At 42.1% G+C, this 17,680-nt stretch overlaps 1 protein-coding gene across 1 annotated transcript; it reads right to left on the minus strand.

The window, feature by feature from the left end:
* Positions 1 to 430: 430 nt before the first annotated feature.
* Positions 431 to 17,336, minus strand: LOC143513740 (eukaryotic translation initiation factor 4 gamma 1-like). Its single transcript, XM_077004476.1, has 7 exons — positions 16,945 to 17,336; positions 16,625 to 16,691; positions 16,209 to 16,510; positions 15,156 to 15,536; positions 14,334 to 14,471; positions 14,007 to 14,172; positions 431 to 477 (listed from the first exon to the last, which is right to left on the minus strand). The coding sequence occupies exons 1-7, from the start codon at positions 17,158 to 17,160 to the stop codon at positions 431 to 433; spliced, it is 1,317 nt and encodes a 438-aa protein (XP_076860591.1). The 5' UTR covers positions 17,161 to 17,336.
* Between the last annotated feature and the right edge of the window lie 344 nt (positions 17,337 to 17,680).

Below are 17,680 nucleotides of genomic sequence, written 5' to 3' on the forward strand. Positions count from 1 at the left end.
TCTGGCAGCAATTGAGCAGCAGCCTTCCAAAATTCACTGTGCCTCCTGACTTATCAGAGGTGGGCACTTTCAGCTGGGTACCATGAAGAGCAAGCAACAAGCACAAGTGAATAAGAGGTTTTTTCATGACTAGCAACATTAACACAGATGAATGTAGCCAGGGTGCAAATTTTGCTTTCTGACCTGTGTGCAAATTTAGGATAAGCTTGAAATATCACTGCTCAACACATACTACTTTAACTGCCATCACAGATAAGACAAAGTTGCCTTTTGTTAATTTATGTACATTGGCATCAGTCAGACAGTCAGTCAGTCAGTCAGACGTACAGACAGACAGACAGACAGACAGACAGACAGATAGATAGATAGAGAGATAGATAGATAGATAGATAGATAGATAGATAGATAGATAGATAGATAGATAGATAGATCACTTCAGACACTCTCCTAAATTATGCCCTTTCATTATTCTGTGTCCTTGGCCAGTAATTGCACAGCATGGACAGAGGACACAGATCAAAGCAGTTCATTCCTCCCTTTCTGACCAATCAGAAGTCTTGGGAGGGCAGTTGCTGTTTCTGAACACTTGGTGATCTCATGACAGTCAAAGGAGAAAGACACGTACAAACCGGTGAGCAGCACGGCCTGATCTTGCGTCAGAATGGTACATCTGGAGAACAAGGAGACCTTGGCCCGATGACGAAGAGGAAGGGTGATGGTTACCTCACCCCATCACCTCACCTCATGTGGGTCACCAATGAGACCTAACATGCTTAATTCATGTCACTGAAGTATGATGTAATAGTAACCTAATAGTAAAACTGAAGTATGATGAGTAATCGTCAACTGTTGGGAAAGATTCAGTCTGCTGAAAAATACGCCCAATATGAGGTGGACTGAAAAGTATCAGCCATAGGCTTAGTGTACAATTTTTTAAATGACAAATACAAAGAATATTTTTAAAATTTTGTATTTATTTTTTAGCATACCATTTTTATTTAGTAAGTAAAGACATTGAAAAGAAGAACACAAACACTTTGACTTGGTGAGAAAGAGCCACACATGATTTATCACAGCACAGAATGTCATGGAAATGTATAATTGTGTTTTGCACATTTTAAATGTAAAAGAGTTCAAATAGCCTTTATGGGCAGTGTTTTTTTTCTGCAGTGTTTGTTAAGGGCCAGTAAAGCATTTTCATATAAATATCAACTATATGCCCACGCTGAGGTGTCCTCTTTTTCACCATCTCTGATCCGGTCACCCTAAGTGAACACTTCAGGAACCAGGAGAACAGATTCACAACACACAAGTATCAGGAAAGACTTCTAAAGTTTAATGATAATATGTGTAGTTGAATACAGAACAAAATAGATGGGTCTTAAGACAATTTGGTAAGAATAATAAACCATATGTGTGATTGGTGTTCTCCTTATCAGGAGAGGAGGTACAGTAGACTGGATGTAGGGGAATGGAAAAGTCCAGGGAGAGAGATTCTAAGTGAGGTGCAGACACACAGATAAGGGAATGAACAACATGTCAGTGTGTTCTGATTAAGGATTTGCTGGGTGTACGTATGTCTGAAAAACATCTGGCACAGGAACATCTGTCCAGCGCAGTGGAGTTGGGGTGAAGCAGGGGGACCATAACAGCTGGAACAGGTTGAGACTCAGTAGCAGCATGATGTCAGGAGTAGGTTTACCTCATCAAGAGGAGAGACAAGATCATTAGACATGCCTTAGTACAGAGATGTATAAATTAATGGACTATAGTGTGCAAGGCTCCAGCAAATCTAGCTATGGCAGCACAGCTAAAAGGGTGGAGCTAGAAAATAGCACAGGCATGAGACAAGCAATTAGACAATAGCATTCACCCAATTTTAAATGATAGTTTTCTGTCTTTTTGTCAGACGACTATAGGCTATCTTGCTCTGAAAATGACAATATTTTCTTTATTTAAAATTAGGGGTGGCCATAGATTATTTTTTTAAATCTAGATTAATCTCACTGAAATCTTGAAAATAATCTTAATTAATCTAGATTAAAATGGCTCATTCGGAATATGCGTGCTACCCAAGTAATGATTAAAAGTCCGTTTTTGAGATAAGGGTTCTTTATACAGAGGATCTCCTGTTTTCAAAATGCATCAATAACTGCTTGAGAAAGCTGTTCTACTTTGATACTTGAAGAAAAAAAACATGCTCAATAAAATGTAGGCTACTCGTGTTCAATGGTTTATTCAGTTAAACATGAAAATAGTACGGTATGCCTACATACTTTAAGAGGGCATATTCAGTCAAACATAAATTTGTAAGGTTAACTTAAATTTAATTTGAACTTAACAGGCAGCCAATGTAGGGAGGCCAACACTGGAGAAATATGCTCCCTTTTCTTAGTTCCAGTCAGGAGCCTAGCTGCTGCATTTTGAACAAGCTGAAGGCGTGACAGAGCTGATTGGTTGATACCCAAATACAGAGAATTACAGTAATCAAGCCATGATGTAATAAAAGCATGAACAACTGTTTCCATATCTTTAAAAGTTAAAATAGATTTGAGCTTAGAGATTTTCCTTAGCTGATAAAAACTGGTACTATCTGTTTATCAAATGTAAGTGTGGAATCAAAGAGAACGCTGAGATTCCTTACGTAGCTCTGAGTATTTATTAATAAAGGCTCCAGATGTTTAGCATTTGGTGTAACACTGTCTGGATAAAAAAATAATAATAATAGCCTCTGTTTGGCCATCATTCCATTTTTAAAAATTATTGGACAGCCAAATTCTTATGTCCTGCAGGCAATGTCGATGGGCCGCGTCTTGCAGAGTATCTGCACATTGTTGACCTACAAATTTAATGACTTAAGACCTCCAAGAATAAAAATTAAGACCATTACCATGGCAAAAACATGAATTCTCAAGCTGGGCCCCTCCAAAGCTTTCAGGTAGTCCATGTTAATGTGAGACCTGCTTTGCCTTGCAAATTATTAGCACAATGTCTGATAAACACAGCCTCAAATCATCAAATCATTTGTGCACGATTGCAGTATTTACTTTTGAATGATCATTTTTGAGAACCTTGCCTCAAATATGGCAATATTTCTACAAATATGTCGAAGCAAAAGGTAGGAGAATCTTTAAGGCGACATCACCAAGTTGAGGGTATTCCTGCATCAGCCCTTGGTTTTTTAAGTAAATAAATTGATTTTAAGATGGATAACAAATAGCAAGACATGGCACACATGCACTTGGCAAGAGAACTAGAGTGAATGGCGCTACTGTGTGTATGTGAATGTTTTTATAGAAGAACAATCATGGGTTCAAAATACTACTGTTTTAATTGGTATTTGAATTGAATTTGAAATGAAACTGTGGCTGATTTAGCCGTGTTATACTAGTCCCACCATGCTTCTTTTTTACTGTGTGGTTAGACTGAGACTTGCGCTGTAGAAGTAGAATTGAAAATATTTTTTGTCTTTTTGGACATTAATAGCTTTTTCACTCCCCTTAGATGAAATTTAATGCCACTCTTCAAAAAAGAATGTAATTCAATACATTTAAAGACCTTAAAAATCTTTTATTTAAGCCTTTTAAAGGACCCGCCGAGACCCTGGTCTTGGTAATGATGGGCACCGAATTCCAGGCATCATCCTGAGGTTGGGTGATGCGGCCTCCGGACGGGTGGGCCCCGTCGCGACCAACACGCCTGACTGGAGTCCTTCTTAGACAGGAGCTGCTCAGGTACCTTGATCTGCTCCCTCTGCTCCTCCAAGTTTGCCTCTTTGTGGATCTCGACGATGGTCTTGGGGCCCTGGTCACCCCTCCGGGGCACCCAGTTATTCTACCGTAGTTGGAAAGAGAGGAGCGCTTTCAAAATGCATTCAACACGGCAGCCACCTTGTCAGGATGGGCAATTAAGAAAAGCAAACCTGCAAAAGGAAAGCAGTCCAACCACCTCTGCATGACTAGCAATGAAACCTCCACACTCAAATACTGAAGCTGGTCAACGGCTGTTCTATAAACTATACTTGTACAGTAAGCATTCGAGTATAAATTAATGAAAGCAAGGAAACATTTGTAGAGACACTGAAGAAGTCCAACGGATGGGTGTGTAACACTTACCTGTCTGAGGTCCAGGACATCTTGCAGTTTGCAGCGGATCCTCAATGAGGTCTTCCTCGCGTTTATTATTTTGCTTATGTAGCTGCAATAGTGGTCCATTTTGGGCTGATTAGTCAAAAACAAGACTCTCGTTAGCATGCTTGTGGCTACCGCCTGGTAAAAACTACCGCCAAGAGTTAACAGCCAGGTAGGAGGAACATAAGCGCATGATACCTTGGCCTTCTCGATGTCCTTGCCAATGGTGGAGAGTAGGATGCAGAGACACTCTAGTCTTTCCTCGCTGTGGCTCTTCTGGAGCAGCTTGACTATACAGTCATGCAATATAAGCTCCGACAGCATCTCCACCTTAAACAGCTCCCCGATAAACTTGATGTTACCGAGGGAACGGTGGCGGGCCTCGTCCTTCATTGCGTCCAGCTCCTCGATCAGGCGCTGACGCTCCTCATCCTGGCGGGAAATATCGGGGGTTGGCGTTAACACGAGACGAGGCCCGGATATATGGCACATTTAACACAACTAAAACGACTGGACTTCACTCTAACAATACACATCCAATGATGTGCACTTGGAGGGAAGGTGCACTATCAAGATGGTGAGACTGTCGCACCTCTGATGCGGCTTCCAGCTCCTTCTGCTTGCGCTCGTTGCTGTCCTTGTCCTTCGCAAACTCCTTCTGGCAGCAATTGAGCAGCAGCCTTCCAAAATTCACTGTGCCTCCTGACTTATCAGAGGTGGGCACTTTCAGCTGGGTACCATGAAGAGCAAGCAACAAGCACAAGTGAATAAGAGGTTTTTTCATGACTAGCAACATTAACACAGATGAATGTAGCCAGGGTGCAAATTTTGCTTTCTGACCTGTGTGCAAATTTAGGATAAGCTTGAAATATCACTGCTCAACACATACTACTTTAACTGCCATCACAGATAAGACAAAGTTGCCTTTTGTTAATTTATGTACATTGGCATCAGTCAGACAGTCAGTCAGTCAGTCAGACGTACAGACAGACAGACAGACAGACAGACAGATAGATAGATAGAGAGATAGATAGATAGATAGATAGATAGATAGATAGATAGATAGATAGATAGATAGATAGATAGATAGATAGATAGATAGATAGATAGATCACTTCAGACACTCTCCTAAATTATGCCCTTTCATTATTCTGTGTCCTTGGCCAGTAATTGCACAGCATGGACAGAGGACACAGATCAAAGCAGTTCATTCCTCCCTTTCTGACCAATCAGAAGTCTTGGGAGGGCAGTTGCTGTTTCTGAACACTTGGTGATCTCATGACAGTCAAAGGAGAAAGACACGTACAAACCGGTGAGCAGCACGGCCTGATCTTGCGTCAGAATGGTACATCTGGAGAACAAGGAGACCTTGGCCCGATGACGAAGAGGAAGGGTGATGGTTACCTCACCCCATCACCTCACCTCATGTGGGTCACCAATGAGACCTAACATGCTTAATTCATGTCACTGAAGTATGATGTAATAGTAACCTAATAGTAAAACTGAAGTATGATGAGTAATCGTCAACTGTTGGGAAAGATTCAGTCTGCTGAAAAATACGCCCAATATGAGGTGGACTGAAAAGTATCAGCCATAGGCTTAGTGTACAATTTTTTAAATGACAAATACAAAGAATATTTTTAAAATTTTGTATTTATTTTTTAGCATACCATTTTTATTTAGTAAGTAAAGACATTGAAAAGAAGAACACAAACACTTTGACTTGGTGAGAAAGAGCCACACATGATTTATCACAGCACAGAATGTCATGGAAATGTATAATTGTGTTTTGCACATTTTAAATGTAAAAGAGTTCAAATAGCCTTTATGGGCAGTGTTTTTTTCTGCAGTGTTTGTTAAGGGCCAGTAAAGCATTTTCATATAAATATCAACTATATGCCCACGCTGAGGTGTCCTCTTTTTCACCATCTCTGATCCGGTCACCCTAAGTGAACACTTCAGGAACCAGGAGAACAGATTCACAACACACAAGTATCAGGAAAGACTTCTAAAGTTTAATGATAATATGTGTAGTTGAATACAGAACAAAATAGATGGGTCTTAAGACAATTTGGTAAGAATAATAAACCATATGTGTGATTGGTGTTCTCCTTATCAGGAGAGGAGGTACAGTAGACTGGATGTAGGGGAATGGAAAAGTCCAGGGAGAGAGATTCTAAGTGAGGTGCAGACACACAGATAAGGGAATGAACAACATGTCAGTGTGTTCTGATTAAGGATTTGCTGGGTGTACGTATGTCTGAAAAACATCTGGCACAGGAACATCTGTCCAGCGCAGTGGAGTTGGGGTGAAGCAGGGGGACCATAACAGCTGGAACAGGTTGAGACTCAGTAGCAGCATGATGTCAGGAGTAGGTTTACCTCATCAAGACGAGAGACAAGATCATTAGACATGCCTTAGTACAGAGAAGTATAAATTAATGGACTATAGTGTGCAAGGCTCCAGCAAATCTAGCTATGGCAGCACAGCTAAAAGGGTGGAGCTAGAAAATAGCACAGGCATGAGACAAGCAATTAGACAATAGCATTCACCCAATTTTAAATGATAGTTTTCTGTCTTTTTGTCAGACGACTATAGGCTATCTTGCTCTGAAAATGACAATATTTTCTTTATTTAAAATTAGGGGTGGCCATAGATTATTTTTTTAAATCTAGATTAATCTCACTGAAATCTTGAAAATAATCTTAATTAATCTAGATTAAAATGGCTCATTCGGAATATGCGTGCTACCCAAGTAATGATTAAAAGTCCGTTTTTGAGATAAGGGTTCTTTATACAGAGGATCTCCTGTTTTCAAAATGCATCAATAACTGCTTGAGAAAGCTGTTCTACTTTGATACTTGAAGAAAAAAAACATGCTCAATAAAATGTAGGCTACTCGTGTTCAATGGTTTATTCAGTTAAACATGAAAATAGTACGGTATGCCTACATACTTTAAGAGGGCATATTCAGTCAAACATAAATTTGTAAGGTTAACTTAAATTTAATTTGAACTTAACAGGCAGCCAATGTAGGGAGGCCAACACTGGAGAAATATGCTCCCTTTTCTTAGTTCCAGTCAGGAGCCTAGCTGCTGCATTTTGAACAAGCTGAAGGCGTGACAGAGCTGATTGGTTGATACCCAAATACAGAGAATTACAGTAATCAAGCCATGATGTAATAAAAGCATGAACAACTGTTTCCATATCTTTAAAAGTTAAAATAGATTTGAGCTTAGAGATTTTCCTTAGCTGATAAAAACTGGTACTATCTGTTTATCAAATGTAAGTGTGGAATCAAAGAGAACGCTGAGATTCCTTACGTAGCTCTGAGTATTTATTAATAAAGGCTCCAGATGTTTAGCATTTGGTGTAACACTGTCTGGATAAAAAAATAATAATAATAGCCTCTGTTTGGCCATCATTCCATTTTTAAAAATTATTGGACAGCCAAATTCTTATGTCCTGCAGGCAATGTCGATGGGCCGCGTCTTGCAGAGTATCTGCACATTGTTGACCTACAAATTTAATGACTTAAGACCTCCAAGAATAAAAATTAAGACCATTACCATGGCAAAAACATGAATTCTCAAGCTGGGCCCCTCCAAAGCTTTCAGGTAGTCCATGTTAATGTGAGACCTGCTTTGCCTTGCAAATTATTAGCACAATGTCTGATAAACACAGCCTCAAATCATCAAATCATTTGTGCACGATTGCAGTATTTACTTTTGAATGATCATTTTTGAGAACCTTGCCTCAAATATGGCAATATTTCTACAAATATGTCGAAGCAAAAGGTAGGAGAATCTTTAAGGCGACATCACCAAGTTGAGGGTATTCCTGCATCAGCCCTTGGTTTTTTAAGTAAATAAATTGATTTTAAGATGGATAACAAATAGCAAGACATGGCACACATGCACTTGGCAAGAGAACTAGAGTGAATGGCGCTACTGTGTGTATGTGAATGTTTTTATAGAAGAACAATCATGGGTTCAAAATACTACTGTTTTAATTGGTATTTGAATTGAATTTGAAATGAAACTGTGGCTGATTTAGCCGTGTTATACTAGTCCCACCATGCTTCTTTTTTACTGTGTGGTTAGACTGAGACTTGCGCTGTAGAAGTAGAATTGAAAATATTTTTTGTCTTTTTGGACATTAATAGCTTTTTCACTCCCCTTAGATGAAATTTAATGCCACTCTTCAAAAAAGAATGTAATTCAATACATTTAAAGACCTTAAAAATCTTTTATTTAAGCCTTTTAAAGGACCCGCCGAGACCCTGGTCTTGGTAATGATGGGCACCGAATTCCAGGCATCTTCCTGAGGTTGGGTGATGCGGCCTCCGGACGGGTGGGCCCCGTCGCGACCAACACGCCTGACTGGAGTCCTTCTTAGACAGGAGCTGCTCAGGTACCTTGATCTGCTCCCTCTGCTCCTCCAAGTTTGCCTCTTTGTGGATCTCGACGATGGTCTTGGGGCCCTGGTCACCCCTCCGGGGCACCCAGTTATTCTACCGTAGTTGGAAAGAGAGGAGCGCTTTCAAAATGCATTCAACACGGCAGCCACCTTGTCAGGATGGGCAATTAAGAAAAGCAAACCTGCAAAAGGAAAGCAGTCCAACCACCTCTGCATGACTAGCAATGAAACCTCCACACTCAAATACTGAAGCTGGTCAACGGCTGTTCTATAAACTATACTTGTACAGTAAGCATTCGAGTATAAATTAATGAAAGCAAGGAAACATTTGTAGAGACACTGAAGAAGTCCAACGGATGGGTGTGTAACACTTACCTGTCTGAGGTCCAGGACATCTTGCAGTTTGCAGCGGATCCTCAATGAGGTCTTCCTCGCGTTTATTATTTTGCTTATGTAGCTGCAATAGTGGTCCATTTTGGGCTGATTAGTCAAAAACAAGACTCTCGTTAGCATGCTTGTGGCTACCGCCTGGTAAAAACTACCGCCAAGAGTTAACAGCCAGGTAGGAGGAACATAAGCGCATGATACCTTGGCCTTCTCGATGTCCTTGCCAATGGTGGAGAGTAGGATGCAGAGACACTCTAGTCTTTCCTCGCTGTGGCTCTTCTGGAGCAGCTTGACTATACAGTCATGCAATATAAGCTCCGACAGCATCTCCACCTTAAACAGCTCCCCGATAAACTTGATGTTACCGAGGGAACGGTGGCGGGCCTCGTCCTTCATTGCGTCCAGCTCCTCGATCAGGCGCTGACGCTCCTCATCCTGGCGGGAAATATCGGGGGTTGGCGTTAACACGAGACGAGGCCCGGATATATGGCACATTTAACACAACTAAAACGACTGGACTTCACTCTAACAATACACATCCAATGATGTGCACTTGGAGGGAAGGTGCACTATCAAGATGGTGAGACTGTCGCACCTCTGATGCGGCTTCCAGCTCCTTCTGCTTGCGCTCGTTGCTGTCCTTGTCCTTCGCAAACTCCTTCTGGCAGCAGTTGAGCAGCAGCCTTCCAAAATTCACTGTGCCTCCTGACTTATCAGAGGTGGGCACTTTCAGCTGGGTACCATGAAGAGCAAGCAACAAGCACAAGTGAATAAGAGGTTTTTTCATGACTAGCAACATTAACACAGATGAATGTAGCCAGGGTGCAAATTTTGCTTTCTGACCTGTGTGCAAATTTAGGATAAGCTTGAAATATCACTGCTCAACACATACTACTTTAACTGCCATCACAGATAAGACAAAGTTGCCTTTTGTTAATTTATGTACATTGGCATCAGTCAGACAGTCAGTCAGTCAGTCAGACGGACAGACAGACAGACAGACAGACAGACAGACAGACAGACAGACAGACAGACAGATAGATAGATAGATAGATAGATAGATAGATAGATAGATAGATAGATAGATAGATAGATAGATAGATCTCTTCAGACACTCTGCTAAATTATGCCCTTTCATTATTCTGTGTCCTTGGCCAGTAATTGCACAGCATGGACAGAGGACACAGATCAAAGCAGTTCATTCCTCCCTTTCTGACCAATCAGAAGTCTTGGGAGGGCAGTTGCTGTTTCTGAACACTTGGTGATCTCATGACAGTCAAAGGAGAAAGACACGTACAAACCGGTGAGCAGCACGGCCTGATCTTGCGTCAGAATGGTACATCTGGAGAACAAGGAGACCTTGGCCCGATGACGAAGAGGAAGGGTGATGGTTACCTCACCCCATCACCTCACCTCATGTGGGTCACCAATGAGACCTAACATGCTTAATTCATGTCACTGAAGTATGATGTAATAGTAACCTAATAGTAAAACTGAAGTATGATGAGTAATCGTCAACTGTTGGGAAAGATTCAGTCTGCTGAAAAATACGCCCAATATGAGGTGGACTGAAAAGTATCAGCCATAGGCTTAGTGTACAATTTTTTAAATGACAAATACAAAGAATATTTTTAAAATTTTGTATTTATTTTTTAGCATACCATTTTTATTTAGTAAGTAAAGACATTGAAAAGAAGAACACAAACACTTTGACTTGGTGAGAAAGAGCCACACATGATTTATCACAGCACAGAATGTCATGGAAATGTATAATTGTGTTTTGCACATTTTAAATGTAAAAGAGTTCAAATAGCCTTTATGGGCAGTGTTTTTTTTCTGCAGTGTTTGTTAAGGGCCAGTAAAGCATTTTCATATAAATATCAACTATATGCCCACGCTGAGGTGTCCTCTTTTTCACCATCTCTGATCCGGTCACTCTAAGTGAACACTTCAGGAACCAGGAGAACAGATTCACAACACACAAGTATCAGGAAAGAGTTCTAAAGTTTAATGATAATATGTGTAGTTGAATACAGAACAAAATAGATGGGTCTTAAGACAATTTGGTAAGAATAATAAACCATATGTGTGATTGGTGTTCTCCTTATCAGGAGAGGAGGTACAGTAGACTGGATGTAGGGGAATGGAAAAGTCCAGGGAGAGAGATTCTAAGTGAGGTGCAGACACACAGATAAGGGAATGAACAACATGTCAGTGTGTTCTGATTAAGGATTTGCTGGGTGTACGTATGTCTGAAAAACATCTGGCACAGGAACATCTGTCCAGCGCAGTGGAGTTGGGGTGAAGCAGGGGGACCATAACAGCTGGAACAGGTTGAGACTCAGTAGCAGCATGATGTCAGGAGTAGGTTTACCTCATCAAGAGGAGAGACAAGATCATTAGGCATGCCTTAGTACAGAGAAGTATAAATTAATGGACTATAGTGTGCAAGGCTCCAGCAAATCTAGCTATGGCAGCACAGCTAAAAGGGTGGAGCTAGAAAATAGCACAGGCATGAGACAAGCAATTAGACAATAGCATTCACCCAATTTTAAATGATAGTTTTCTGTCTTTTTGTCAGACGACTATAGGCTATCTTGCTCTGAAAATGACAATATTTTCTTTATTTAAAATTAGGGGTGGCCATAGATTATTTTTTTTAAATCTAGATTAATCTCACTGAAATCTTGAAACTAATCTTAATTAATCTAGATTAAAATGGCTCATTCGGAATATGCGTGCTATCCAAGTAATGATTAAAAGTCCGTTTTTGAGATAAGGGTTCTTTATACAGAGGATCTCCTGTTTTCAAAATGCATCAATAACTGATTGAGAAAGCTGTTCTACTTTGATACTTGAAGAAAAAAAACATGCTCAATAAAATGTAGGCTACTCGTGTTCAATGGTTTATTCAGTTAAACATGAAAATAGTACGGTATGCCTACATACTTTAAGAGGGCATATTCAGTCAAACATGAATTTGTAAGGTTAACTTAAATTTAATTTGAACTTAACAGGCAGCCAATGTAGGGAGGCCAACACTGGAGAAATATGCTCCCTTTTCTTAGTTCCAGTCAGGAGCCTAGCTGCTGCATTTTGAACAAGCTGAAGGCGTGACAGAGCTGATTGGTTGATACCCAAATACAGAGAATTACAGTAATCAAGCCATGATGTAATAAAAGCATGAACAACTGTTTCCATATCTTTAAAAGTTAAAATAGATTTGAGCTTAGAGATTTTCCTTAGCTGATAAAAACTGGAACTATCTGTTTATCAAATGTAAGTGTGGAATCAAAGAGAACGCTGAGATTCCTTACGTAGCTCTGAGTATTTATTAATAAAGGCTCCAGATGTTTAGCATTTGGTGTAACACTGTCTGGATAAAAAAATAATAATAATAGCCTCTGTTTGGCCATCATTCCATTTTTAAAAATTATTGGACAGCCAAATTCTTATGTCCTGCAGGCAATGTCGATGGGCTGCGTCTTGCAGAGTATCTGCACATTGTTGACCTACAAATTTAATGACTTAAGACCTCCAAGAATAAAAATTAAGACCATTACCATGGCAAAAACATGAATTCTCAAGCTGGGCCCCTCCAAAGCTTTCAGGTAGTCCATGTTAATGTGAGACCTGCTTTGCCTTGCAAATTATTAGCACAATGTCTGATAAACACAGCCTCAAATCATCAAATCATTTGTGCACGATTGCAGTATTTACTTTTGAATGGTCATTTTTGAGAACCTTGCCTCAAATATGGCAATATTTCTACAAATATGTCGAAGCAAAAGGTAGGAGAATCTTTAAGGCGACATCACCAAGTTGAGGGTATTCCTGCATCAGCCCTTGGTTTTTTAAGTAAATAAATTGATTTTAAGATGGATAACAAATAGCAAGACATGGCACACATGCACTTGGCAAGAGAACTAGAGTGAATGGCGCTACTGTGTGTATGTGAATGTTTTTATAGAAGAACAATCATGGGTTCAAAATACTACTGTTTTAATTGGTATTTGAATTGAATTTGAAATGAAACTGTGGCTGATTTAGCCGTGTTATACTAGTCCAACCATGCTTCTTTTTTACTGTGTGGTTAGACTGAGACTTGCGCTGTAGAAGTAGAATTGAAAATATTTTTTGTCTTTTTGGACATTAATAGCTTTTTCACTCCCCTTAGATGAAATTTAATGCCACTCTTCAAAAAAGAATGTAATTCAATACATTTAAAGACCTTAAAAATCTTTTATTTAAGCCTTTTAAAGGACCCGCCGAGACCCTGGTCTTGGTAATGATGGGCACCGAATTCCAGGCATCTTCCTGAGGTTGGGTGATGCGGCCTCCGGACGGGTGGGCCCCGTCGTGACCAACACGCCTGACTGGAGTCCTTCTTAGGCAGGAGCTGCTCAGGTACCTTGATCTGCTCCCTCTGCTCCTCCAAGTTTGCCTCTTTGTGGATCTCGACGATGGTCTTGGGGCCCTGGTCACCCCTCCGGGGCACCCAGTTATTCTACCATAGTTGGAAAGAGAGGAGCGCTTTCAAAATGCATTCAACACGGCAGCCACCTTGTCAGGATGGGCAATTAAGAAAAGCAAACCTGCAAAAGGAAAGCAGTCCAACCACCTCTGCATGACTAGCAATGAAACCTCCACACTCAAATACTGAAGCTGGTCAATGGCTGTTCTATAAACTATACTTGTACAGTAAGCATTCGAGTATAAATTAATGAAAGCAAGGAAACATTTGTAGAGACACTGAAGAAGTCCAACGGATGGGTGTGTAACACTTACCTGTCTGAGGTCCAGGACATCTTGCAGTTTGCAGCGGATCCTCAATGAGGTCTTCCTCGCGTTTATTATTTTACTTATGTAGCTGCAATAGTGGTCCATTTTGGGCTGATTAGTCAAAAACAAGACTCTCGTTAGCATGCTTGTGGCTACCGCCTGGTAAAAACTACCGCCAAGAGTTAACAGCCAGGTAGGAGGAACATAAGCGCATGATACCTTGGCCTTCTCGATGTCCTTGCCAATGGTGGAGAGTAGGATGCAGAGACACTCTAGTCTTTCCTCGCTGTGGCTCTTCTGGAGCAGCTTGACTATACAGTCATGCAATATAAGCTCCGACAGCATCTCCACCTTAAACAGCTCCCCGATAAACTTGATGTTACCGAGGGAACGGTGGCGGGCCTCGTCCTTCATGGCGTCCAGCTCCTCGATCAGGCGCTGACGCTCCTCATCCTGGCGGGAAATATCGGGGGGTTGGCGTTAACACGAGACGAGGCCCGGATATACGGCACATTTAACACAACTAAAACGACTGGACTTCACGCTAACAATACACATCCAATGATGTGCACTTGGAGGGAAGGTGCACTATCAAGATGGTGAGACTGTCGCACCTCTGATGCGGCTTCCAGCTCCTTCTGCTTGCGCTCGTTGCTGTCCTTGTCCTTCGCAAACTCCTTCTGGCAGCAATTGAGCAGCAGCCTTCCAAAATTCACTGTGCCTCCTGACTTATCAGAGGTGGGCACTTTCAGCTGGGTACCATGAAGAGCAAGCAACAAGCACAAGTGAATAAGAGGTTTTTTCATGACTAGCAACATTAACACATGTAGCCAGGGTGCAAATTTTGCTTTCTGACCTGTGTGCAAATTTAGGATAAGCTTGAAATATCACTGCTCAACACATACTACTTTAACTGCCATCACAGATAAGAAAAAGTTGCCTTTTGTTAATTTATGTACATTGGCATCAGTCAGACAGTCAGTCAGTCAGTCAGACGTACAGACAGACAGACAGACAGACAGACAGACAGACAGACAGACAGATAGATAGATAGATAGATAGATAGATAGATAGATAGATAGATAGATAGATAGATAGATAGATAGATAGATAGATCTCTTCAGACACACTAAATTATGCCCTTTCATTATTCTGTGTCCTTGGCCAGTAATTGCACAGCATGGACAGAGGACACAGATCAAAGCAGTTCATTCCTCCCTTTCTGACCAATCAGAAGTCTTGGGAGGGCAGTTGCTGTTTCTGAACACTTGGTGAAATGCATGCATTACAGTGTCCAGCTTTAACAATAAACAAAACATGAACAACCTCCTGAACTCCTCAGTCCCATTGGTGCAGTTTAGCTGCAGAAACACATGGGACAAGATAGAGGTCACATGTGGAACTGGCCATTCGCGCGTGGGCATGTGCACACTCACCATCATCAGGCAGCGACACAATTTAGCATAAGTCACGGAGAACTTGGGCTCAGAGATGGCCTTCTCGTATACAAGATCGACGACTCCCTTGAGCCGCTCCTCCGTGTCCATGCTCAGCTCCGTCAGCTGCTTCATCAGTGGCTGGAACATCTGTGGCGTGAGCTTGTTCAGGATGCTGCGCACACGTCGCAGCAGGTCCAGGGTCTTGGCCACCTCCAGGTTCTCCTCGTCAGCTTCAGCCTTGTGGGCGCGCACCTTCTTCATTGAGGGCCTCCACACCTTCTCCGCCTTGTTCAGCTGGATGTCGTTGCTGAATGAGACACTGGTGATGATCTTGCGTGGACTTTTGCGCTGGCACTGTGAGGACCTCGAAACTGGAGGCTGGAGGGGGGGTGGGGGGTTAATCTTAATTAAGACAATCAGCTCAACTAAGTCCCCTATAATTCACACTAAGGGTGTAACCAACAGCTCCAAGTGAAACTAGCATAAACCAACAACACCAGCATGGCTAGTAAACAATCTAGACTCTAGAGCAAATCCCATGATGCTCTACAATGTAGAATGTCCATTTACATGTGCCTTTAAAGCAGGAGTGTCCAAAGTGTGGCACTCATCTCAAAACACGAGATATGATATTGGGTTCACGATAACGAGACGAGACTTTTAAATATTTTTAAGAAAACTTCAAAGATGACAAATATATCTGGAAAAATAGTTTTGGCAAAGTCAAAAAATGCTAATTCAACAGGTTTCTCTCCTGTATGACAGAGTCTCTTAAGACTCATTAATGCAAACAGAGACTGTCCCAAAAACAATTTTTTCAAAAACAATAGAGTTGTATACATCCCCACTATATCTGCCTTAAATATTAGTGAGGATTGCGCTCTTTGTCTGAATTTCCTCCAACTCTGACATGACATTACCCCTTGTACATGTTCAACTATGGAAACTGGTCGAATAGCAATGGCAGCGACTGCAATTTTGGCTTTGGATATACATTTGCCAAATGTAGATGTTTTCAGCTTTCGGCCCATCAGCAGAAGTAGCACATACCTCTGGCTCCAAAGGGGCCTCAACAGGCTCCTTCTCTGCTTGGGGCACTGCTTCCGATACCAATGGCGCATCCATACTCTCACCCATCTTGGGCTCAAGAGCAGGGATGTCTGCTGGAGGAAGGTCCGTCAGAGGAGGTGGCGGGGAGGCAGACGCTCCGAAATCGGAGTCTTGTCCAACAGGCACTGTGCTCAGTGGTGAGGCCAGTTGGAGACCCTGGGACAGGTTAGGCTCCGTTGTCAGTTTTGAAGGAACCACCAGCTCGGGCACCTTAGATGGAGGCGGGGGGGTTGAGGCAGCTGCTGGCATAGACACAGGTTTCCCATGATCATCTGAACAAGGTGCAATTTCAATTCGGTTTCCAAGTTAATAAAATACAAAAACATGATATAATAACATTAAGAAAACACACTTACCGGGTGGAATCACTACAGTAGCTGTAGGTGGCGTGCTTTCATCATCGGTCTGCACTGCGACCACAGTCTGAGGAAAAGAGTGGGGAACATTGTCAAATTTGGAGCAATTACAAACATTTTAACGTAATGCAAGCATATACATAGGCCTTTCGTATTGAGCTCAGCTGAATGGGTGTGGGCGTAGATGCGTTTCTTGCCCCGGACATAATCTCTTCCGTGACATCACATCCACCCTGTTTGGGGTCTGGTATTCTAATCTGTGGGACATGGTTTTTGGAAGTGAGACCAGGTTCAAGCAGGCAACCTTTCCAGCTCCTCACCTGCTGGCACTCTCTCCTGCGCTGTTGGGGCAGGGCATACTGAGGGGGTGGGGCCTGCTGCTGCAGGGCAGAGCTCAATATGATGGGCCCTGAAGACTGGTACTGGTCCTGCGTAGGGTAATACGGCACACCTGGAGGAAACAAGGCACAATCAGATAACACCTTAGGCTCCACCCCAATGTGGAGAGGGAAAGGAAGTCGTTTTTTCTCCTTCATTTACACTGGCCATTTAACATTTAACAAAATCTATGTTGAGTTAAGAGCCTCTCCTCACCGTACGCAGAGCTCCAGTCAGCATAGGTGCCGTAGTAGAAACCCATGGGCTCATTGGCTACAGGGAACTGCTGGGGCGGGGCATACTGAGGGGGTGGGGCCTGCTGCTGCAGGGCAGAGCTCAGTATGATGGGTGTAGTTGGCCCTGAAGAAAGGTACTGGGCCTGCGTAGGGTAATAATACGGCTCACCTGGAGAAAACAAGGCACAATCAGATAAAACCTTAGGCTCCACCCCATTTTTTTTCTCCTTCATTTACACTGGCCATTTAACATTTAACAAAATCTATGTTGAGTTAAGAGCCTCTCCTCACCGTACGCAGAGCTCCAGTCAGCATAGGTGCCATAGTAGAAACCCGTGGGCTCATTGGCTACAGGGAACTGCTGGGGCAGAGCATACTGAGGGGGTGGGGCCTGCTGTTGCAGGGCAGAGCTCAGTATGATGGGTGTAGTTGGCCCTGAAGA

The sequence above is a fragment of the Brachyhypopomus gauderio genome, chromosome 5 (genome assembly GCF_052324685.1).
Source record: "Brachyhypopomus gauderio isolate BG-103 chromosome 5, BGAUD_0.2, whole genome shotgun sequence".
Lineage (NCBI taxonomy): Eukaryota > Metazoa > Chordata > Actinopteri > Gymnotiformes > Hypopomidae > Brachyhypopomus > Brachyhypopomus gauderio.

Coding starts and splice junctions, on each gene's coding strand:
- LOC143513740 (XM_077004476.1), bottom strand. CDS start 17,160: ATGAAGGAGAAAAAACGACTTCCTTTCCCTCTCCACATTGGGGTGGAG. Junction 16,692..16,944: donor GCAGGAGAGAGTGCCAGCAG/GTGAGGAGCTGG, acceptor TCTTTTCCTCAG/ACTGTGGTCGCAGTGCAGAC. Junction 16,511..16,624: donor TACTGTAGTGATTCCACCCG/GTAAGTGTGTTT, acceptor TGTCTATGCCAG/CAGCTGCCTCAACCCCCCCG.